Source organism: Temnothorax americanus, unplaced genomic scaffold, assembly GCF_048541705.1.
Source record: "Temnothorax americanus isolate GAGA-0224 unplaced genomic scaffold, ASM4854170v1 Scaffold7, whole genome shotgun sequence".
In the NCBI taxonomy this organism is placed as follows: Eukaryota; Metazoa; Arthropoda; class Insecta; order Hymenoptera; family Formicidae; genus Temnothorax; species Temnothorax americanus.
Genome location: NW_027509792.1, coordinates 5,918,979 through 5,944,039, shown reverse-complemented (window position 1 = coordinate 5,944,039; position 25,061 = coordinate 5,918,979). Strand labels below are relative to the sequence as shown.

The 25,061-nt window shown below is 37.1% G+C and overlaps 4 protein-coding genes, 1 long non-coding RNA gene and 1 other non-coding gene across 8 annotated transcripts; 3 read left to right on the top strand and 3 right to left on the bottom strand.

Moving 5' to 3' along the window:
• Window positions 1-535: 535 nt before the first annotated feature.
• Window positions 536-3,224, bottom strand: Tom20 (translocase of outer membrane 20). The gene is made up of 4 exons (XM_077421895.1): window positions 3,002-3,224; window positions 2,644-2,735; window positions 1,469-1,642; window positions 536-1,393 (listed from the first exon to the last, which is right to left on the bottom strand). Exons 1-4 carry the CDS (start codon window positions 3,126-3,128, stop codon window positions 1,349-1,351), a joined length of 438 nt encoding a protein of 145 aa, XP_077278021.1. The 5' UTR covers window positions 3,129-3,224; the 3' UTR covers window positions 536-1,348.
• A 623-nt stretch (window positions 3,225-3,847) lies between these two features.
• On the top strand, window positions 3,848-8,716 carry LOC143906081 (WD repeat and HMG-box DNA-binding protein 1-like). The gene is made up of 15 exons (XM_077421877.1): window positions 3,848-3,977; window positions 4,042-4,183; window positions 4,267-4,381; window positions 4,498-4,649; window positions 4,745-4,853; window positions 4,935-5,177; window positions 5,271-5,486; window positions 5,595-5,879; window positions 5,961-6,177; window positions 6,289-6,513; window positions 6,629-6,849; window positions 6,909-7,151; window positions 7,285-7,651; window positions 7,774-8,122; window positions 8,586-8,716. Exons 2-15 carry the CDS (start codon window positions 4,107-4,109, stop codon window positions 8,632-8,634), a joined length of 2,868 nt encoding a protein of 955 aa, XP_077278003.1. The 5' UTR covers window positions 3,848-3,977; window positions 4,042-4,106; the 3' UTR covers window positions 8,635-8,716.
• A 25-nt stretch (window positions 8,717-8,741) lies between these two features.
• Window positions 8,742-17,348, top strand: LOC143906084 (organic cation transporter protein-like). Of its 3 annotated transcripts, XM_077421885.1 has the most exons (10): window positions 8,746-8,881; window positions 10,531-10,609; window positions 13,551-13,834; window positions 13,978-14,081; window positions 14,201-14,355; window positions 14,432-14,600; window positions 14,671-14,996; window positions 15,073-15,377; window positions 15,508-15,644; window positions 15,726-17,348. In XM_077421885.1, the coding sequence occupies exons 2-10, from the start codon at window positions 10,573-10,575 to the stop codon at window positions 15,748-15,750; spliced, it is 1,542 nt and encodes a 513-aa protein (XP_077278011.1). In that variant the 5' UTR covers window positions 8,746-8,881; window positions 10,531-10,572; the 3' UTR covers window positions 15,751-17,348. The 3 variants fall into 3 exon arrangements, with proteins under 3 accessions (XP_077278012.1, XP_077278011.1, XP_077278010.1); XM_077421884.1 differs by having other exon boundaries at window positions 15,508-17,348; XM_077421886.1 differs by lacking the exon at window positions 10,531-10,609 and having other exon boundaries at window positions 8,742-8,881; window positions 15,508-17,348.
• LOC143906086 (epoxide hydrolase 4) lies at window positions 15,343-21,479 on the bottom strand. Its single transcript, XM_077421888.1, has 6 exons — window positions 20,365-21,479; window positions 18,330-18,454; window positions 17,962-18,237; window positions 17,684-17,841; window positions 17,334-17,588; window positions 15,343-17,225 (listed from the first exon to the last, which is right to left on the bottom strand). The coding sequence occupies exons 1-6, from the start codon at window positions 20,578-20,580 to the stop codon at window positions 17,047-17,049; spliced, it is 1,209 nt and encodes a 402-aa protein (XP_077278014.1). The 5' UTR covers window positions 20,581-21,479; the 3' UTR covers window positions 15,343-17,046.
• LOC143906092 (uncharacterized) lies at window positions 18,437-20,440 on the top strand. The gene is made up of 3 exons (XR_013259444.1): window positions 18,437-19,999; window positions 20,092-20,216; window positions 20,310-20,440. It is a non-coding gene; the product is annotated as an uncharacterized LOC143906092 (long non-coding RNA).
• A 985-nt stretch (window positions 21,480-22,464) lies between the features above and the next one.
• Trnal-aag (transfer RNA leucine (anticodon AAG)) lies at window positions 22,465-22,546 on the bottom strand. Its single transcript has one exon. It is a non-coding gene; the product is annotated as a tRNA-Leu (tRNA).
• Between the last annotated feature and the right edge of the window lie 2,515 nt (window positions 22,547-25,061).

Sequence of the window (25,061 nt, the reverse complement as noted above, 5' to 3'; positions counted from 1 at the left end):
AATAATATATCTTTTATAAGAATATAATTTCTCATACCACAAAACTATCTGAATTGTTTATTATATATGTTAAGAGAAAAAGAGAATTACATCTTCGGATATAACAACGTATATTTATATTTAAAATAATTTATAGCGACATATTTTAGAGGTTTTATCTACAAAATACGTATATTTATATTTATAGCGATACGCATCAGAAGACTTAGAGTAATCTTCCAACTGTATATACTTTTGTAAATGCCTCCAGAATATAATAATGCATCTGATGATCTGACACCAGATAAACTTTTCATATTTTTGTAATGAATGAGCAACATACTAGATGTCAACATCATAGTTAGGTGATTACAATAATTATACAAGATTACAATTGGATCCGTAGATTACAGTGTTGTACACAAGTCACTTTCCCACATTTACTACACCAAGGTAAGGCAACGTATATGCTCATCAGTATTGCAAATGTGATAGTGACAACGTATTCTATTAAACATAGCTAATCAAAACATATATAATAAATATTACTAATTTATTTCATTAGCGTCAATTCCCTGAACACATACGTGACATGTTGCTCGGAATCGGACTAGAGCTTTATGTAATCTGCTTAGAAATTTATCATGTTTTGATAAAACTTGTATAATAACTTGTTTAACTTTAATATGTAACAAAACAATTACATATCATGTACATGAAACAACAAAATTTCTTCTCGGGATTATAAAATATTATTGGTAAAAATAGGATATGTAAACAAACGTGGGCCATTAAGGATAAATTTCACATTTTTCTCAGAATATAAAATCAATACAAATAAGAACAAGTGACTACATACACAATCATATTTCACACATTTTAAATCTATTAAAATAATAAATATTTTAACAATGTGCAAGATTTTGTATCGAATATACTTTTCGTGGAGATATTTAGAGCCTTATGTGAACTAGAAAGATCTTTATATCTTCTAACAACATACAATAATGCAATTAACATCGCGAAGAAATTAAATCTTGATTTGATATCAGAATATTCTATTCTATAAGCTTAACATCTGTCAAAAATCTGTCAGAATCGCTGTTCGATTAAAATTTATTTTATTCAAATAAACGGATATAAAAATCCGCTTATACAACAAAATAAAATACTGAATATTTTTAAAAATTTCTTACGGTTGTTACACACATCTACCAAGATGGAAGTTCAATACGGGAACAACAAGTTGTATAATTGTAGGATTTTTTTAGACGTAAACTATATTCGCACCCATATTGTGCAAAAATGACCAGCCTCTTTACTAATTTCAGATTTTATTTAAGAATTGTCAACGAAATTTTATATTCCTCTACTCAACGTCCTCTTCCGCCATTTGAGTTTGCGATGCTATCTTCTGTAAAAAAGCAGACAGAATACAAAAAAAATGTTACCTCATTTCAATAATATTTTCTTTCAAACAAATCCGTACCTGGCCGACGACGGGTAGTCGCTTCACCAGAATCTCGAAAATTGGTGGCGGCAGAGTCTTCTGAAGAACTGTCAACAACTGGGCTGGCTGTCCACAGACTGCCACTGCATTAGCCAAGTGCTCGACTCCGCCGTCTATCTCGCCACAGGCCAGCAATTCCTCCCCAAGTTGTACCTAAACAGTGTAACATGTTTAAATGTTTAAATGAACCTAAAAAGATTAAAGCTAGCCCTATTCACTCCAACGTTTTTTCCGCCCTTTTATTCCTCCAACCATGCACTTTCGAGTCTTACGTGTTTTTCAAAATGTTAATAGCTTTGAAAAATTCTCCAAAAATTATTATAATATCTTTGTACCTTCGACTAAAAATCAATGTAAAGAAAATTTGGAAATCATTTATTTAAATATTTTTTTACAACAATTATATGTCGACAAACACACGTTACGACTCGTTTTACTTAAAAAATCATAACTCACGAACAAATTGACAAAGCTTAACGAACCAAAACGCAAATTAAAGCTAAAAGTAGTGCAAATAAGAAAAAAAATATGAGATAATTATTAATTAAATAGGAATACTTAATTTCGTCGCCGCAAATTTGGTAATTTTTAAATGGTACAGAAGGACTTTAAGGACTTAAAGAATGCTAGAAAAAGAATTTCTGAATAAGAAAAGGCAAATTTTTGAAGTGTGACAGATATTTTTTATGTAAAAAATTTATTTTTTTTTTATAATCGTAGCTCCTCCCCACCTCTTCCACCTGCCTCTGAGACATAATAGACCTCTGTGGAATGTTAAATTTTTTTTTAACGACAAAAATATTTTAAATACGCTTAAATTATACACAAAAATACATTTTTATCGAAAAAAAAACATGCTCATTTACCTTTCACACAAGACTGACGTAATCCTCCAACCATGCACTTTCGTGTCCCACCGAGATTTTGATTGTTCGCCGTTTCGAGAGTAAATGAGCTAGGGCTTTGAAATTTTTACCCGAGGTTCCCAGCCACAATAACTTTTTTCCGGCGTGGAGGGGATTCTCCCACGATCATTTGTTTTCCGGAACAAACGACTATTTTAGAAATTCGTGGGACACGAAAGGCATGGTTGGAGGTTGGAGCGAATAGGGCTAGATATATTTGCACACGGTAAAATTGACAGCAAGTTTTACCTCTTGCAAGAAGAACTTCTGCACCAATTCATGATCCTTCAAGTCCGGTATCTTGGAGGAAGCCTTCTTCGCTTGCTTCTTGACTCTTCTACCTATGAAATAAAAATAAAATTTTTCCCATGGAGAAACAAAAGAGCGAGTACATTTTTTATAATCCCTTTAGTATATAAATTATAAATAGCACCTCTCACGCTAAATATCTGACCGTAAAATGGACCGTAGCGCAATCGACGCGGTGCGAGTTATCAAGAAAAATCGTTCTGACAAACGTGCTCGGTTTATCTAAGAAACGTACGTGACCGCAACGAGATCACGCGTGCCGAGTGTGCACGCGAGTGAAAAAAAAGTCAGAGCTTACGTTCGCGGAGCTTCTTTTTGAAATCGGGATCGCTGCGGCGTTTCTGGTCGAAGTAGAAGCAGTAGCCGACGAGGATCCCGGCGATGCCGACGGCAATGCCGACCGCGGTTTTGGAAATCATGGTCATTCTAATATACAAATCACCGGTGTGTTATTGCAGAGAATTCACGAGACCCTTGTCGAAACCTCGGCCATCATGGAAAAGGTTGCTTTTTGCTTTTCCTGTCGTGCGCGCTGAACATGCCCGCGCAATGTGTTTGCACGCACCGTCAACTTGAGTTCGATGAAAGCCCTAGATCGCGGATTGTGGAATTTCATTCGAGAGATTTCACGAAATCTCCGTCCGGACGAAATTGAGGACCGAAGAAAATCAATAATATTTTCGAATCATTATCGGAATACACATTTTCCTGATGATTTTCCTATAATTTTCCGTGATCGCGTGCTATTAAATCTTTCAAAATTCATAAATATTATTGACACAATATCAAATTATATTAATAAATATTATTTACAGTAATTTTTCTTTCGCTACTTTCTATAAAAATATATTCTTCCGATTATTTTAATAATTTTCTTGAGATTCTGAAGAAATTATTAATTAAAATATTTTTACAGACAGCTCGCGTCTCATTGGACAAGTTCGGACGGTGTGTCCCGAAACTCATCGAAAGAAAGCGTTTTAATTTCTCCGCTGCCAAATTTATTTATATTTATATATTTATTTCGTATTCATATATATATTTTTCCAATGCGTGTAATTCAGATGGTGAAAAAAAATTAATAGATCTGATTTTTTTTTTATTCTTCGCTTCTTTTTTGCTTGAAAAGGCTCCTGCGCATTCCCACACCTTGCAGGGGGAAGGGGAAAGTGGAGGGAGATCACGATCACGTGGAGCGACATGGAGACTGGGGTAAACATGCGGATAAAACGGCGCGCATTATTACACGACTAAATACGTTTCTTATAAGAACGGTTCGTACATTTGTTTTATATTTTGCATGTCAGCAAGCTAACAGGTATTCTGAAATGTTTGTAGGGTGACGAGAAATACAAGTACCTTCGATAGTTTATCACGTGAATCTTGGCGGTAAACCCGTAAACATGTCATTGATAAGGAAACCTACGCGATATGCTCATCAGGAAGGGCACACCGATGTCTGCTACTATTCCGGTGAAAAGTAAATCGCTGTATATTACATATTGTACATATACAGAATTTGTCACGGAAAGTTATTATCGATGAATGTGCCTGTGATTGTAGGAGGGGACTCGTCACTTGTGGATGCGACGGGGACGTTAGATCCTGGTTGAATTTAATGGATGACGATCCGACCACCAGCTGCATCTCGGAACAAGCGATCACCGTTATCTCAAAGGTGCTTAATAATTGCCATGTATCGTCGAGCACTTCTAGAGATTCCTTATGATAGGGACGCTTGATCGAGACAACTGTTTGATAGAGGCAAAACTGTAATAAAGTTTTTAATTTTAGGATGGTAAAATTTTTGTGGGAAATGACAATAACACGGTGCAAATACTTACTTACCCTGATCTAGAGAAGGAGGGAATAGTTGCAAGATTTTCAGCGCCGGTCTCAGCACTGGCGACAGCAAAAAATAGTAGTTTAATAGTATCTGGTGCCTGGTATGTGAGAGCAAATTTTATATTTATTATGTATATTACTTATTACATCATTGTGCTGACAACTCTTTAACACAACTTGGTCTTCTTTTTCAAAGTGATATGAGGATACAAGTTACTAACATTAATACCTCGGACAGTATAGAACTAGAAGGCCATGAAGCACCAATTTTAGGCCTGTCTTTAGACCCGAAAGAAGAGTTTGTGGTAAGAATCATTGCATCACTTTCTGATGTTTCATCGATGATAAAAGCAATATTTTACAGCATCTGAAACTGATATTTCCAGGCGTCTTCTAGCGCTGATGGATCTATTCGAGTATGGAATATTAAGGAAAAGAGAACCATACATGTTTGGAATAACGTTGTACCAAAATGTAACTCCTTTTTTACCGCGAAATCGTATTGCACACCTTCTTTCAAATGTACAGATGGCAGTTGCTTAGCGTATCCATTTAACAAAAATGTAGTTATCGTGGAGCGATCGTCTTGGAAGGAATTATGTAGACTGAAATGTTCCACTTTAAAGACTGTAAGCTACTATCTCAATTTCTCGTCTCAATATTCTTGTCTCTTTTTTGGTTAATTGATGAAACACTTTTCCTGTTTTTATATTTTCATATAGGATCTCAGCGTTTGTAAATTCTCTGAGTGTGGCACGCGCATCGCCGCCAGTTCACTGTACGGAGAGATAGTTGTGTGGAATGTGGAAACCAAGGAAATGATCGGATATCTCGAACACGAGCAAGATACTAAAATCACTGCATTGGTATGGCATATAGATCATTCGAATGAAATTGCATTCTGTGATGCAATGGGAAAATTAGGATGCATTGATGTGGTAAGAGAATACTCGCGTTAAATATACATATATGTTTTACATATATGTGTGTATATATACAATACAATAATTTTAACATATTTAGAATGTCTGTAATAATTCTTTCAGATAAGCTCTAGTAAGTTTGGAAGTGAGGCGATCTTGGATTCTGAGAAAAACGAAGATGTAATGGATAATGGTATTGCTTTACCGGATGATGACGATGATGACGAAAATGTTATATCCCTGAATAAAATTAAATCCTCCATCAATCTAGAGGATGATCAGAAAAGTCACTCCGATGCAGGCTTTGAAAAGCCAACATTTGACACAAAGGCTTTTGTGCCTAACGTAAAAGTGCAATCGTCTTTTCAACCAGGATCTACACCCTCTCATTTATTATCATATTTCATGGTGCAGTACAATAATAAGATTTACACGCGTGTACACTTATGATCTTTAAAGATAAATTAATTCTTTATGGTGTTTTTATAGATGTGGAACGATGTGGGAATGGTTAGATGTTTCTCATCAGAGGATGGGGAAGAATGCAGCATTGAGGTGGAGTTCCATGATGTTACAGTTCATCGTAGCATGCACATAAATAATTATCTACGACATTCTTTAGCTGCCTTATCTACCCAAGTACTTGCTCTGAGCTGCGCTGCTTCTGAAGATGGTCCTAGTAAAATTGTCGTAATAGTTCTGCAAGGTTAGTTACTTTATAGATTATAAGGTAATTTATTAATTATATCAATGTTTCACATAACAATATATGAATAAATATAAATATATACAATAAACTGTTATTTCTCTGTATCAGGTTGGGGTTCTGGAAATAAAGAATGGATCCTGGATCTGCCAGAAGGAGAGGAAAGTGATTGCTTAGCGGCTGGTGATAATTTCGTTGCAGTAGCAACATCTAGGAGGAATTTAAGAATATTTATGATAGGAGGAACCCAACGTGAAATTTTAGCTCTGCCCGGGCCTGTAGTTGCAATGAATGGTCTAGGAAATCATCTTGTGATAGCTTATCACGCTGGAATTGGTAAGAAAATTTTTTAGTTAACATAATGTAAAGCCTAGTAATCTGATAACTGAAAACAGCTAATTATATACGTGTTGTTTAAAAGTATAAACTCTTCTTTTTTTTTTGTAAAAAGGTCCAGCGGGTGATCAGAATATAAATCTGTTATGGATGCAAATACAGGGAACGCACATACGCAGTCAAACTTTAACGCTTCCGCTTTCGCCAGCATCGGATCTCATGTGGTTAGGATTATCAGACGCTCGTTCGCCTACTATCATGGATTCTGACGATATTATCAGAATATATGATAAGAGATCTTGTCAATGGAGAGTGCTTTGTGATACAAATGCGCAGGTATGGCAAATTATGAACGAATTTTACAGCGGTCCACGTAACTTGAATTTCTGCTTTAGGGAAAAGGTAGAGCAGATCACTATTTTATAATCGGCGTGAGCGAACACGAACGGAACATGCGGTGTATTCTCTGCAAAGGTAGTTATTATCCGCCGACAACTCCGCGACCGATAATTACCGAGATAGCTTTATCCGCACCTCTCTGCGAACCGGAGTCTGAGAAAACTGAAAAAGAGCGTAAACTGTGGGAGATAGGAAGCAGTCCGTTGGATGAAACCGAGGCGATGTTAACTCTAATAGCGGTAAGTAAATTCTTGAATGGTAACACATTCGTTTCTACTCTAGTATTTTCGGTTAGAAATTTGGTACATTGAATCTTGTGTGTAATTACCTTTGCCGATACTTAATTGATGATACTTAATCTTTTGCAATCAGTTTGCCTGCAGAAGCAATTTGGAATATCGCGCAGTGGACATTTGCGAACAAATTGCGTCGACAAAAGTGATAGATTTGGCCATACGGTATGCCTTGCGTGTAAATAAAGTGGCATTGGCAAATAAATTGGAAACAATCGTTGATGCAAAATCGAATTCCAAAGATTCAAAAGAAGAAGATGTGGGAAATCACCAAGATGATTTCACAACCAACGGTAATTCTAGCATTAATGATCAAGAGGAAGACGATGTGTCTTTACCGTCCATTAAAAAACAAGAGATAGAAATTAAGCCATTGGCCATGAGTCAAACGTTAAAAAGAGTAAACCCATTTTTAAAAGCCGGAAGTCCGTCTCTATCGCCAAAAGGTAAATAATACTTACTCTTTTTTAATTCTACGACATTTCTACTGTATTATTTAAATAATAATAAAATATTTATAAGAAAATAATAATAGTATAAAATATTTTCTTTCATTATATTATTATAGGTTTAGCTGGTTTGAACCGTTTACCAGAAAAGCCCCAGAAACCTGCCTTATCCAAAGTCGTGCCTGTTAAGTCAAAATCGAAGACTGAATCTAAGAAAGAATCGTTCGTTAATTGGTACGCCAAAAATAAAAAAAATCTGCAAGAAGAATTTCCCGAGGTGAATGTTGCCGAATTAACTAAAATCGGTTTAACGCGATACAAAGAAGAGCTGTCGCAATCAAGTGCAGACAACGCAGCTGGATCTTCAGAACTTTTCAAGAAACGAAAATTATCCAGTCCAGACAACGAACACAGTAGTGAAGCAAAACGATCTATTAGCAGCAAACTCAGCGAATTCGCATTCGACAAGTAAATCTTATTCGGCTACGAAAATCATTTTAACCGTGGAAATTGTAAGATTTTTGGCAATTTAATGAAGATACGGGAAATTTATTATATTTCTAAATTAGTATCACGAAGAAAAGCCTCTAAGACTATAGATTTTAGTGTTTTTCGGATACGTTTTTATTCATTTATATATTTGCTGTAATTCGCTTTTAGCCTCGAGTATCTCTCACGAAAACAAAGAATTTCTAATACGAAACAGATCGAAGGAATCCAATCATCTCTGAACGTTCTAGAATTAAATATATAATAATAAATTTTATTTATCGCATTTTTTATTAATTTTGATATTAAACTATCAACTGAAACGTCTTGTGTCTTTTTTGTCTTCTTGTATCAATATGTATTTATTTATATCATTATGTCGCTTATGTGAAATGGTGAGAAAGCAAGGTTTGCACATGGCACTAATGCTGTATATTCCTAGGTGTAGAAGCGCGGAAGTCTCTGAGAAGGTGAGGCAGGTCATTTGTTAAAACGGCGAGAGGGTATTAACGCGATAAGTGGATAATGATCGGATATGAATTCGTGTCTTTCAAGTGTCAAGCAGGCGCGCTGCCCCACGTTCACCCTTCCGCGCCGATAAGGCAGCGTGGTGGCAAACTTAAGATCCGTTTTTAGTTTGCTCCAGTCTCTCGGGCACTCGGCAGCACGGCGATACGTGGCGGCGGAAATAAATTTGTGCTCGGCGAAGACGGTGGGCGATCGGCCGCACGATGAAAGGTAAGTTGATCTCCTCGGGCCTCGGAATTGTTCGCCTTCAAGACTCATCCGGAGAACTCGGCGCGCTAAATATACATCAGATGACGGCCAGTGTGCATACGGGCATGCGTGCCTTTAAATTGCATCATCGCGACGGTGCACGTGCCGTGCGACGGCTAATTTCCACGGTACATAATCTCACGATGTATGAGCACTCACGTTCCCCGGGTTTAAATGTGATTTATTGCGACAATGCCAAGAGATTCATGTAATTTATTCTTCATCGGTTTCTTCTCTTCTTTTTTAGCTGAGCCGAAAAAGCTGAGCTAAATTTTTCTTCTACGTATGATCAATATATATATATTCCACTTTCATTTCAAAAGCATCTTGTAAAACTATATGAATTTAACGATAAGAAACTTATTTTTCGCTCGTTAGAAGCATAGCTATAATGAGAAGTAAGACCATTATACGAGCATTAATAGATGTTACGGAAAATTCATATCTAATTTTTATATGTATTATTGTAACACATATATATTCCCCAACTATTCACTGTGCTCCGATCACAGCCGGACTTAATACAGCAGTTATCATTATAACGTTAAAAAACCTTTCCATCTCTCCACAATTAAATTGACACGATGAAAATAGTTGGAACACAGTGAATAGTTAAAATATATACGTGTTACAATAATACATATAAAAATTAGATATTAATTTTCCGTAACATCTATTAATGCTCGTATAATGGTCTTACTTCTCATTATAGCTATGCTTCTAACGAGCGAAAAATAAGTTTCTTATCGTTAATATACGCTGACCTTACAATGCGTTTTAGTATTTACAACTATTATTAACCGGTTATTGCGAAGAATATTACCACATGCCTCGGTGGCCGAATTGGTACGACGCCCCTACACGGAATGAGAGAGGTTCCAGGTTCTCGAACCCCGGTTGAGGTGATGTTTTTCGCAATAAATTCTTCACAGTTTTTTAATAATTAAATCGCGTCGATTTAATTGTGGGAGGATGGAAAGGTTTTTTAACGTTCTAATGATAACTGTGTATTAAGTCCGGCTATGATCGGAGCACAGTGAATATAGTTGGAATATATATGTGTTACGATAATACATATAAAAATTAGATATGAATTTTCCGTAACATCTATTAATGCTCGTATGGTCTTACTTCTCATTATAGCTATATGAATTTGTGGTGATAATCGAATTAAATCTTGTTCTAAATAAGCCGCTGTCTTTTGCGCAAGACGTGACTACGTCAATTGACTTACTCTAATGTATGTACATGATTTACACTATTTCGAATGATTGTGTTATCTATTGCGGAAGAACATAAATTTGACCTATATTTATAAGCAATAAAAGCTTGATTACAATATGACATATTATACAGTATGGTGATATCTCATATTGTATTTAATGTATAATATATATGCTATATATTTTTTATTATACAAATTTTAGTTATTGTTTTAGTCTTTATATGGATATAAACCCATATTTGTGCAATTATTACCTAGGCGAAGTGATATTTTAATACCGATCGTTTTATCGAGGATAATATTAACTTCGTACAATAATGGAGAAAAGTTGTATTAATATTTTGTATCTTATCACAATGTTAATATTATTTTATACGTTTTACAGCGAAAATAATTGATCGTGTAATAGGTTCTTAATTCAAGAAAAATGCAATCCGACATCGGGAAAAGTTGGCGCGAGATCGGTAATGGCATTGATAATATTGTTATCCGTTTGTGCGATGCTCCTTGTTTTAACATCGCTATTTTAATACATTTTTCGCCAATAATGTTTACTGTTAATGACGTCTTAACTCGTAACGCTGTTTTGATCATAATCATCGCGCACCTTTCTAATTTGCGGTTTAAAACGGCGAATAAGCACATATGCCCGTTTCAATTTCATTAAGCGAATCGCATTTGCGAGATAATACTCGTTAATTATAGCGTAACAATACGCAAATATGTTATGTAAATAATTATAAACTCGATGATGTTGTTTTTATGCTTATGAAATAATTCCTCGCATGTTGAAAGGAATTAAAAGTTTGTTCTGCAAAGAATTAGCTATATAAGTTGATGCAGTGATTTTTTTTTTATTGCTTAAAGCCCATTATTTTTCTGCCAAGATGCGATTCGTGTCTGTATACGTGCGTTTCTACAAAGCTTGTGCATTTTTAGCGCGTGCATTTTAAACACTTCCATACTATGAATATACATTGCGAGAACAAGAAAGCGAGGACATTTGCAGCTAATTTGCGCTTAACATTTGTCGGTAGTAGAAGTACAAAATTTTAATTCCTCTGAACAATTTCTTGAACACTTATCTTCATGACGTGTTGAAAATGATTATATATCGAATAAACTTTCGTCTCTGGAAACGCGTTAGTATTATACAGACATCGGTTTCCTGACCTCTGTGAATTAATCAAACCCGATAAACCCGACAAACTTCGATTTGGATATTTCGATCTTTCCTTGAATTCTCCAACGTGTTGAAGCTAACTCTGGCATAAACGGTAATCTTTTTTATATGTGTAAAATCACATAAACAAAATCAATATTTAGTATATTTTGTAATCTTGTATTGGTACCGCTATCGTTATCCGCGTCTCGATACAATATTTGATCAATTATATCGTAATGCGAGTATGATCAAATTCTAATTGTGATTGTGTTTTTGGTTTTTTCATTTTTCAGACCAAATTTGTCGATATAATTTGTATATAATTAAGATACGATTTTTCTCAATGCAATAAAAACGATGCGCGAAATTAAAAACGAAGATAAAGCTTCTATATAACTTACATATAATAATGTTAAAAAATACAATTTTTCAAACAGAATAACTTTTCGTTTGAAGCATTTTGCCGTAACATTTTTTTTTAAAGAAGAAAAAATAGAAACTTTTTCGTACAAAATTTATTTATCACTAATCATTGGTCATTAATCAGAATAGATGATTAATAATCAAGGCTATACGCAATTTCTTTGCAATTGCAAGCTTTTTTCCTGATCTCTGGGTTGCTTGAAGCACAAAAGTTCAAATTTCGTCAAAGCTCATATTTCAGACGCTCGATCTATAAATAATTAGCGCCGGAATTCAGAATATAATTTTATTTATATATAATTTTATATTTGCCGTTTACTACAAAGAACAATTAAAAACTCAGAATATATGCATAATATAAAATCTATAATAATATATTGTTAATAATTTTAGCGGCACAAAAAAAGTTATAGATTATGTAGAATAGATTCGGAATGGGAATCTGATGCGAATTGTAGATCGCCCAAAATACGTTTTAAATTGTAAATGGAATTTTATTCTGAATCCCGACGCGAGAATTGCGCAGGTTATCTATAAAAAGCAGCGTAATTCTATACGATTTTGATAAAAATGCTGCGCTAAGGTTTCGTTTGCGAGTCGACCGCTAACGTCGGGCAATTTTATAACGGTGACACGATACGCTGTTATTGCAACACCGATTTGCACATCTGCAACCGCATGGATAACCGCGTGGATATGCGCGCGGCGCAACGACACTAATTACGTGCATGTTCTGTTAGCTAATACCGCCGCGGTTCGGAAAGTTTTACGAGTTTGCCGCAACGAATCTTATCGGATATTGACTCTAAATCAAATGATGCTTGCGATATACTCGGTCATAACGGCGGATAAAACGTGGAAAAGTTTCGTGATTAGAAAAGAGTCCAACAGAAACCCGAGTTGAATTACAGCGGATTAATAATCAGATTTAGAATGTAATACTCCCATAAAGAGAACTGGGAATTGCGTGGAAACGCGTACTTAGGTATAGAAATAAATTGTTTTGTCGCGAGTTTTGACCTGAATTTTCCGCTCTGCTGTTTCTACGATCTTTTTTAATTGCGAGATTTTTCAAGATTTAAGTTTGATAAAAATTTCTTGTTGGATTATAAGAAAGAGGCTGAGTTATTAATCGCTTTTTGAGTAATCTTCAATAGCTAAATCTTCTAAATACGATAATTAAATAGTGCTAATTATTATTGTCACGAATTGTGCGGAAATGTTACGTCTTATTATTAGATTTGGTTTGTGGAGCTTGCGGTGTGTTTAGATTAGAGCCCAATATAGAGCGATCGATAGAAGCTAATGTCTCATCAAAACATTATTAATATCACACCCCGCTTAGCTTCGCTTATTTTCAAGTAACGCGAGGCATAAACGAAAGTTCGCGGCAAGTGCAAATTGCATTGAGTAATTTTACAGAATAATTGCATAGATTAATTTGGTATGTAAGATATTCTGCATAGTTCAATTCTTTGCGATTCGAATTACTTCTCATGAATCAACAAAGATGAGATATTTCGTTCTCCATTAAATTTAGCCAGCAGCACTATTTGAAGGAACTTATGGAGATTCTAGAAAAATATTGTGTTAATTACAATCATACATTCTTCAATTCGAATGTTTGAAGAACTGCGAACGACTACCATAGAGTGTTATATCGAGTCCAGCTGGACATAAGTTTGCAAAGAATTAATTAAGGATTTCTTAAAAAATAAATAAATAAAAATAAATAAAATAAATGTGAATGCATCCATATTCTTAAATACACCTTCCCATATTTTACGTCAAATACTATACGATATGTTCTCTTTCAGGTCTCGTACCACTGGATCCCGTTCAAGAGGCCATGGGCTCCATGGGCCCATGGCACATCGTCATCGCCGTGGCGATTTCCCTCGTCAAATTTCCAGTAGCTTGGCATCAGCTTTCCATCGTGTTTCTCGCACCGCCCACTAATTTTTCATGCATCGCCCCTTTGTCAGCAACTAACGAATCCATGACAATGAAATGCGAGGTTGACGTTGGGAATGGTACTATAGAAGAATGCACTCACTTTCGATACGATAAGAGAATATTTCGAGAGAGTATCATAACGCAGGTAAATTAGGTGTAATTTAATGACTCTTGTTCAGGTATTTTTTTTCTCTGATCAGTTAATCAATTGATAATCATGAGAAGGTATTCCAATTTAAAATAATAAAGAGATACGTGTGAATAATTATTATGTTATAATCTTTTCAGTGGAATTTAGTATGTGACAGAGAGCAATTGGCGAATTTTGCACAATCTTGCACAATGTTTGGTGTGCTCGTTGGTAATTTAATTTTCAGCATGATGGCCGACAGGTATGTTAATTTGAAATCGTTGCACAATATCATAACTTAAATGGCTGTAATTTTATAGGTAAATATAAAATGTTTTTTCACTTTATACTAATGACATTTACTTATATCCAATTGTATAGAATTGGCCGAAAGAAACCGTTAATGATCGCTATCGCGTTGCAATCGGTGACAGGATTTGCGAGTGCATTCGCACCATGGTACGAATTGTTCCTGGTACTTAAATTTATTTGTGCCCTATCTACTGGCGGAACCATGCTCGTCAGCTTCGTTTTACGTAAGTTAATTAAGCGCAAGTCACCTAATTTATGAAAGTATAATTTATAAGACTGATAAAAATTAATCGATTGCAGTTATGGAGATTGTTGGAGTAGAATGGCGATCGATCATGTCGGTTCTCTTTCACGTACCATTTTTAATCGGACATGTAATGAATCCCCTGATATCCTATTTGACACTTACGTGGTCTGGATTTCAAATGGCCGTCTCAATACCGTCAATTTTCTTATTAGCGTACTACTGGTACGTAGATAAGTATGTGTACGCTGTTATAAAAGCAAAAGTTATTAAGAGTCGATGTTTTGTAAAATAGGATTATTCCGGAATCACCGAGATGGTTGCTAGCTATGGGCAAAAACAGACAAGCGGAGCAAATTTTGCTGAAAGCTGCCGGACGAAACAAGATACCGGTGGAAAATGTAAAGCTGGCGCTTGAAACTTATGAGAATCAGTCGACGATCCGACAGACGAAAAGCAATGAGAAATACAATATCTCGCATTTGTTTAGAACTCCAAATTTGAGATTGAAAACTATATATGTGAGCGTCAACTGGTTCGTCTGTGGTATGTGTTTCTTCGGACTGGCGCAATACATGGGTCATCTCGACGGCAATATATTCATTAACGTCGCAGTTTCTGGTAAAATTCAATCAATAATACATCTTCGGATTGCGATTAAATTCTGCGATTGTGTTCTAATATTTATGACTTGCAGCTGCCATGGAAATACCTGGAACTGTAATAGTACTGTTTTTGATATCGCGAGTTTCACGTTTAAAGATTTTGATCGGCGGGAACATCTTGTCCGGCGTGAGTTTACTTCTGATAACTCTTATAACTAACGCAACCGTCCGGATATTTTTAGCCTCGCTAGGCCTCGTGGGTATGGCTATTAGCTTTCCCACAGTATATCTGTACAGTTGTGAAGTATTTCCGACCGTCGTCAGAAATGTTGGCGTTGGTTTGGGGAGTATTTCTGCAAGAATTGGAAGTATAATTGCACCGTATATTGCCACAATGGTAATTTATGCGTATTGTACATGTTTTTTACAATGAAATAATTTTATATTATATATAGTGACCAAGAGTCTTATTTTATATATATATATAACGAGTTATCGTTTTAAGATTAAAAAGACATAACTTATAGGGCTACATCCAACCTTGGCTGCCTCCAATAATATTTGGATTAGGGCCGATAATAGGTGCCGTACTCTGTTTATTTTTGCCGGAAACGATGAATTGCGAGTTGCCAGAGACAATAGAAGATGCCGAAAATTTTGGAAAGTACGAAGCTATAAATACTATAAAAACACTTTTATTAATGTTACAATATTGTTAATATGCAACAAATCTTATATCTTTCAGGAAAAAATCCGAGGAAGAACATTGACTTGATAATTGATACGCGAAATATGCATTAGGTTGCATAATAATTTTCCATAATTTAATATTTTATAAAAATATAATTTAGCACGGCACATTAAATTCAACCATTCAAGATACTTTAAGTGTCAGTATTTTTTATAAAGTTATTGAGTCTATACAAAATATTGGTACACATTATATTTTTAAATATATAGTATATAATTATGAAATCTCATGCCTAAAAAGAAGGGAACTTTCTCATTATAATTTATATTATTTTTCGTATATATAAATATACATAAGATCGATATATGGTACCAATGCTTTGTATCACACAGCAAATTTTACATAACAATAATATTTATATAATGTACGTTGCATTTTATGATAGCGTATGATTTTACAAGTGCTCAACAGTATCGCTTCTCAGGCTGATATTTTATGTGTCGAACGACAAATTTTTTAAACATGTTAATTAGTTGCAAGATAGAGAAATTATCGAGTTTCTAGAAATCCTCTATCTTGTAGTCAATCAGTACGCTTGTTATACGACACACGAAATATCAGCCTTAGTGTTAAATTATTATAAAGACGATATTTCACGATACGCTTTTTGAGATTCAAATATCCAACAAAATTTTATGTTTATCCGTTGCTGCACAATGTTTAATCAATATATAATTAATATATTTATCTATTAAAATTCTTATATAATAAGTAATATTACAATTTTGATATAGACGAAGTATTTTTGTACATAATTATTATAGTTCTATAGTTTAGTATATATATATGAAATTATATTAATTATGTAATTAACAAAATAATATTAACATTAATTATATAATTAATATTAATATTACTTAATTATGAAAATTATATCGGTATTTTATTGAGAATATTAAAAAGAGTAATATTGGACGATTTATGCCGAAGATTTCACATCGTTTTCCATTAGGGTTCTTGTTTTTTTTCTAAATAATGATTATATACAATTATAAAAAATTCATTTCACTATATATTACCCATACAGATCTTAGATCAAGAATACGTATAAAAAATACTAAAAAATAATTCGAGATATATCGCTTCCGTAAAAGTGAATGTGACAGAAATCTTTATACACTGAGACTTCGTCATTCACAAAAATTGCAATCCCCATTTGTAATGATATACTTACGTATAAAATAAGTAATAAATAGGACCAAATCAGCCTTTTATGAGTTTCATACGTCAGCGTTAGCGCAGGTAGGATATCTAGATTCTTCGTAACAAAGTACAAAGTTCTAAATAACGTAACGCTGATGTTACGTAACACCATCTAACTTGTTTGTCCCAAATAAAGTGCTTTATTGGGCAACACGTTCACAATGTCGTTAGTTCGTTTGTGCATAGCGTCGATCATCTGATTGCCATACTTAACGGTGTTACTTAAAGATCCTAGCCAGGAGGACACGAGACTCTTTGCGGGTGTTTTCGAAGGCGTCAAGTTAGTTGTGCCTAAAACATTTTATATTACATACATGCGAGATATGCAATATTATACTATCATCTATTAAATAATATGATTTTTGTAAGGAAACTTTATGCAAGAGAAATAAAACTCACCTATTAAAAATTTAATGATTGCCTTATTTACGGCGTCTGATTTTTCTTGATGCGGAAAATGCTGCGCCTCTGATATGATTTTGACCCTCGACACTTCTACGTGCTCGGCACTTTGAATGATACTCTCTATTGTTACAAAAGGATCCATATTTCCGACTAGAAGCAGCGTTTTATTATCAATTTGTTCGCCACTATCTATATTCAGTTTTGTAAACTGAAGGTTGCGATAATAATTAATCGGTCCTGTCCAGTCTTCTACAAAAATTGTTTCGATTTTTTTAGTAAAATGTAAGAGAAGAATAATATATGACGTAAAAATTATTTTGTATAAGGAATTAAGATTAATTTACCTTTCCTACTGAAGGCATATTTATATGCCTCGACATAACTTTTCTCCGTGCTATCCTGAGATATTTGAAGATGTTGAAATATATCGTTAATAATAGACAAATCCTCTTTAAGCGCATCTATTTCTGGCAGAAACGGTAGTCTGCTGAAATGTATCCACCTGAAACGTCACATTGTGTTTGTCATTAAAATGCGTAAATATAAAATTTCAATACATCTACATAGCACTTGTCAAAGTTCCTATGAATCTTCGTGAATATAATTTCGAAGATATACCTACTTGCTATCTAACGCGAAATTTCCTGATACTCGATTCCAATAAAAATTGGGATGCGGACTCGAAATGGCTACGAATTTATAAACGATGTCTCTGTGCAGAGTAACCATGTACCACCCCAGAAGTCCTCCTAGATCATGGCCGATTATATTACACGTCTTCACGCCGAGAGTCAAAATAAATTGTTTCAACTCGTTTATTAAAATTTCGACCTTGTAAGATCGTTTGTTGAGCGGCTTGTCGCTGTCGCCGAATCCCTTTAAATCTATAGCCACTACTCTAGAACAGCATTGAAAACGTGAGTCATAATCAATACACTAAAAAACATGCGTTATGTGAAATATTTTATGAATATAAATTATCAAACGTACCTGTAGTGTTCCGCGAGACATGGGATTTGTTTCCTCCAAGTTAACCAACAGTCCGGGAATCCATGCAATAATAACACAAGCGGTTTACTCTTGTCTCCCGCTTCTACATAGTGGAATTTAACACCCTGCGTAAAGAGAAATGAATGTATTAAAAAAAAAAACGGAATTTTTTTCTAATGTCTGAATTATATCAATTCGTTCACACATTTTAAATTTAAAATAGAAAGTGAGCTTTATGTAAGAACTCCCCTTCACGATTTTTCGCTTTGCGGCTGTCAGTGCGAATACAATAGAGATATGGCGCAATTATGATAGCATAAATCATAATAATAGAGCGTGCGTATCGAGAAATGAAATTATATTACATCAGACTCTCGTGCATACATAAACGGTAGCTCTTCTTTATGGATTTGTAATTTCCCCATCGATGACGGAGGGAATCCTCCAGTCTGTTTTCCAGACTAAACAATTTGATATCGTCGTAATTTTTCAAATCTCCCGATAAAAAGAGACGGACAATGAACTTCAGCCGGCGCCGGTGATCCCGCAGCACTACTTAGGCTGCATTCCGATATTCACTGTCAGCAACTTTCAATACTGAAAATCTATAGTATACGTGACGTAAAATATAGATTTGCAGTACTGACAGTGAATATCGGAACGCAGCCTTAATTGAATATTACATTTGTTGTTCAGCAGACACTAATTTTCTGCGAGAAAGTTCAAAGCACGCGACAATCAGCGAAAGAGTTTGTTTAAAGATGTGAGATTGGAATCTCACCGCGGGTTATCGTAATTATCACAATCATCATTACGATAATCTGCAGTGAGATTCCAACATATTTTAGTTTTTCGTCAAAATTTTCCGGCTTTGAATTTGTTCATAGAAATTGATGCTCGTTAAAGAAAATTATTATATAATGTATAACGTTACAATACGATTACTACATAATCTATTATGTTATATATTTAGAAATTATATATATAATCAGGGTGATTTTCTTAATCATATACAGTATAATTTCGCTAATTTGGCACTATTACAATCCAAAAAAGAAATCTCATACAAACGCAGGCCGGTTTAGATCTTCATTTCCCAAGTTGTAAAGTTAAAGAAAACTTCTCTCAAAAAGTCTACTCTTTCGTCACATCTTATTATGTGCGATATTATACTGTATATTGTTTTTAAAATGTGCTATAGTATTAGTAAACATCAGATCACGTCAGAACTGAAGTATTGACGTATAATTAAGAATCCCCCTATTTATACGTTTATTTATGTCACAGCCGTCACAGGTCACATCTCCAAATCTCAATACTTGCTATCAGAATTTGTAATTAATAATATCGAAAAAAACAGAGACAAGAAGCTGTGTATCGAGCGAAAAATATCCATTTATCAATAACGTGCAACGTGTTTATTCTTTACTTAAGCGTCGCCTGCACTCGATGTCGCAAGATAAATCCGTTATACGAAGTTTACATACATTTATGGTACCATCAATTACTTTGCGAAAATTCTATACTGTCAATCTCTCGTCTTTTAAACAGCGCGACAATTAATACGCGACGTACAAAGTGTACAAACACCGCGATTCGCGTCATTAGATACAGTCGAGGGCGAGATATACTTCAACGCAGCAACGGGATAACGTGCTGAGGAATAAAACGTACGATTAAAAAATATAATTATGTAATAATTACACTATCTGTAATCTGTAAAAACTGATCAGTAAAAACATTTAAAAATTTCTCCTCCAAGTGTGAAGAACCCGTTCGTCTTCGCGGCTACGTTTTGGAAGATAGGTATTTGATATTTTTGCCGAGCATAAAACGCCTTCTACCCTGCTTCCGGGGACAATTTTGGAGTCGCGAAGAAGCAAAAGCGTGAGCGATTCTTTTCGAACCTCTTATCACCGGCGTTATCGAAAGTCACCAAAGCGACGCACGCATTAATTATTATCTTCTATCTTGCAATAGAGTTTGATTCACGCTATCCGCGGACTCGCGTGATCCAGATACATCCGCAGCTCACCTTGATCTTGACGTAGGAATGCGTGCCGAGGCTGTTATCGACCAGACACGGCGGCGGCTGGTCCCGTTGCTGCAGCATGAAGAACTTCTTGGGGTCCCATATCCATCTGAGGAACCGTCGGACTATCAGGTACAGGCCGTAGACGAAGGACAGGAAATGCAGCTCGATCGTCTCGCGCGTGGAAGCGCGCACGATCCTGTCATCCGCGGCGATCATGATAGGTGACGATCGAAAGGGGTGATCTCGGAGGACCTGCGATCGTACGACGACGGCACCAGCTCCTTGCAACGTCACTCGAAATCCTCTCTCCGTACAAACAACCGGACTCGAGTAGCCGTGTGCGAGCTCGCACTCTAGCGTCTCTAGCAGGCAGCCGACACGTGCGCGAAACAGAATGTGAGATCACGTTCCGTGCGGTACGCTCGGCGAAGAGTCGTCAATCGTATTCTACTCGAGGACGAGTACTTTTCACACACGCGCGATTATCAGAATACTTTCAGTTTTGCCGAATAAGCGAGAGAGACGCTTTTAATTACAAGAGAAACGATAAGAGAACTCCGATCTCGGGAGAGATCTCGAAAAACATAATACTATTGATAGTAGATGCCGTATCAACAGCTTCCCAATCACGCGGTGACTTTACACATCACGCTTCACGCCGAATGATGTAACGAATCTCCCCGCAGATCGGTATCTGGCGCCTCGCGAGGCTCGTCAGCGCGTCCGGCCAGTCCAGGCCACTCTCCAATGTCTCCACGACCGTGGAGAGGCTATCACTGATCGGACTTTTTGTGCGTTGCGAGCTCAGAGGCCATGAGGCGACGAGGTATCTCCTTATCGGATCTCCTCGATGGAGAGGATCCGAAAGTTTTGCTTCCTTTGGAGGTTTTCAAACTTGAAGGACCATTTCTTTTCGTAAAAGGCTGATTCTTTCTGGCTTCAATTTCACGATATTTAGTTCGATACTTCGTGGGAGGACGAGCGAGAAACAGAAAATTATTAAACTACAGCAAACCATCCTCTCGATCCAGCTTCCCGAAGAATCTTTTTAGGGTGACTACACCGGAGCAAGGAAGGCGAGATACTTCTCTACGATGTAGTTAAAAATTTAACTCTGACAAGAAAAATAAAAATATAATATTTAAAATATAATATATTTCTTATTTTTTACTCCAATATTAATTCTCGTATCTGCTGTATAATTCGTTTTCTTGAGTTGAGATTATCTCAGAATATTTTCTAATATTATGTTTCTTGTTGATATTCTCTGTTCGTATGCGGAGCAAAATATAAATCGGTAATCTTTAAAGATTTTATTTCTTATTGCAGACCGAAAGATGCAATAACTATATTCGTGCTAAAAAGAAACGATTCTCGTGCCAATATGTATATATGTATATATGATATGATTCAACAAACAGTCCCAAAATCTCGGAAGCTTTGTTTGCTTCGTCATATTTAACTCCAAGTCGTTTCCTCGCTTTCGTTCTCGCTTAATTAACGGTTTCCTCTTAACTGTTGCTTTACGAGGAAAGAGAATCGAGGAGTGAGCTTCGGATTGCCAGCTGACCGCGGTTGAACTGTGGACTCGTACTCGCGCTGTCTCATTTCAACTCACTCCACCTCGGTGTGACGTGTATGGTAGCGTGACAATGTTTATCTGTTTTCGAAGTAGACGATTACGCACGGTTGAACAGTCGTCGTGATACACGCGTTTTGAGAGCTGAATAATCGGCCCGACTTCTACGGAGCGCTATCTCGAGCTCGGATCGCTATGTTCGTATCTTATCTCCCCGTCTAATACCGTCTGACGCGATGTCGATTTTAAAATACGCAGAAAAAATAGAGACCGCGTAATCCTATCACTTTAAATTCATTTATTTCCGAGTTTGATGAGATCGCATTAGGTCTGTTTTATCGATTAAGCAAATTAGCACGCCGATAAGCAGCGCGATCGAATTATCGACGACCGAATAATTGTAAAATTGCAAATTGGTCATGATTACGATGTCGTAATCAAGTCAAAGTGAGATAGCAATGTTTCTTTCCAAGTGTAAAAAAAGAGTGGGTCTCCAAGGGACTCATGGAAAAAAAAAAAATTGGCAGCGGTGGGATTCGAACCCACGCCTCCGAAGAGACTGGTGCCTTAAACCAGCGCCTTAGACCGCTCGGCCACGCTACCATCTGTCAGAGTTTTCTTTCACAGTCGTATTTTCCTGGGTACGCGGAGTTACTATTACCTTAATACGTGAACTTATTAATTAAGAGATACGTGGAGTAAATGCATACATGCTTCGAAATGTGCGTAACTTCATGTACCGATATATATTAATGAAAGTCTAATATATCCAATATATTATATTCGAGAATCTAATGAAATAAATCTGTAAGCTCCGTTTCAAACATAAATTACCCACATTCTTCCTCGTCAAATATCTTCCAAACGTCGGAAATGTCTGCTTCGATTGTGGAATTCTATGCGAAAATATCTATGTCAGAAATAACTTCGAAATTGATTTATTATGATCTCTAATTATTGAGGGACGATCGAGCGATTCTATTCGTCCCATTTAATCATAAATGATTAGAAATGTTCTGGAACTGAATGACAATTGCCGGTATGTTGGTCGCATGCAGTACAAAGTAGACAGTAGCGTAATGAATGTTTCAAATACCTCTGACAAAGAAGATTTAATAGTTCTTTCATTTGTTATTTTTAGTAACGTTAATCTAAAGCTCCTTGCACACTAGGCGATAACGATACAGCGATAGCGACAGCGACAAAGTTGCCGACAAAGCTATATACCTTTGTCGGCAACTTTGTCACTGTCGCTATCGCTGTATCGTTATCGCCTATTGTGCAAGGGACTTTAAAGATCGTTCGCTTTATTTCTGTGTTTCAAGACAAAAAATGATGTAGGACATTGCACGCTGATAAAATGACGCGACTAATTGTGAGCTGCAAAGTAGGACAGACGACTTCTTTGTTTCTCTTTTTCAAAAGCCATATCTTCGCCAAAGATCATACAATCGAATTTTCACTCTAATTCTTTCTACATTCAATTTCTATATATAAAATAAAAAAAAAACCTTTAATAGGCACTCTCTCGCGAGATCCGTCAGCAGGATCTCTGACTACGTCACTGCTATCGTGGGCGTAGATATCACGCATGGATTAAACAAAGACTGTCGCCGGGCGGGGCTTTCGATCGGCGCGCGTCACGCATGCGTCGCCGGCGCGGCGGAATTTCGACCCGCGTCACGTCGACGTAACCCCACGGTGCGGAGCGAGACGCGCGCGCGCGCGCGCGCACGATTCACGCGTGTGCGTGTATTTATACATGTACATGACGAAGCATCGAGTGTTTCGTTACGCGCCTCGTCCGCTCGCCATGCGCGCTCCGGCAAAGAGAAAGAGAGACGTATGCGTCCCTATTTTTTTTCTTCCGTTCGCGCACCGCGTCGGCCATTTTGCCGTGACCGGCTTAATATGCGCCGCTCATTTTCTCCGTTCGCATACCCGTCTGTAACTCTATATCCGCGCGACGAGGCACAATTGTCGCGCCGCGCCGCTTCTTTGTCCTCTCCCCCGCCTCATGCACGCAGCGAGAAGTCGCGACCGGATCAGCTCTCGTTTTCGCGGATTACTCATCGAACGGCGGGCGCGATCGACGATCTGCGGCACCCGCGCGCACCGCACGCCGCCGCTGTCAGCGACAGGTGGCCCTCACAAATTGAAAATTAATCCGATCAAATCGCGCGCTCGCGCGTCTCCGTCCGCTGTTTGGACAGGGTGCGAACGTAGGGCTTCTGCCGCGAACGACGATCGTGCGGTGGAACACACATCGCGCGCCTTGCAATCCATTCAACGTTATGCGTGATTGCCCACGAAACGCCGTGCCGCGCCGCGACAACGTTTAGGATTAGATTGAAATTGAATCGATTAACGTTCTCAGAATACGCGTGCCGAAACGGTACACGGAGCTTTTTAACTTATCAACGGTTTAGGATCTCATCCCTTAACGCGAATGAGAACGTCCTGTGTAGCAATTAGCAATAATGTAGCAAACGTAGGCAGTATTTATAGGACCAGTTCGCAGGAACAGAGATTTTATACGCGGCAGAACAGTTAGGATTTGAACATTTGAACTCGAATCTATTAAGGCCTTCAGCCTCGCTTTCCTCTTTTCCTCCTCTACCCCCGCGAATCGTGTTTAGCGCGTGCCGAACGAGATGCCATTCGTTCGGGCTTTGTATTTCGCAGCGACGGTGATTAACCACATTGCATTGCGCTGATTAAACGCGACACGTCTGCGACGACGACGACGACGAGAACGGAACGGATCGGATCGCGTGCGAAGCGAAGCGGAGCAGAGCAGAGCGGAGCTGAGCGGAAAGGAACGAGGGCGCCGAATTAATCATTTCAAACAGCTGCTGCGTCGCATTAGCGGCAGCGGATAAGACAAATGAACGTCGTGGAGCTTGTTAAGACGTAATCCGAGAGATGTGTCTGCGCCGCCTCCCGCTCCCACCTCCACGTCGTCGTCGCACATCCGCCGTCGTCTCTCTCATCCGGGATTAGACGCTCCTATACCACGGGCGACTATTTTCTTCGGCGATCCCCCTCTGTTTATCAGCTACCTAGGGGCTCTACTTTCATCGCTGTCTTTCAGACAGCTCGTCACATTTCGCTTCCA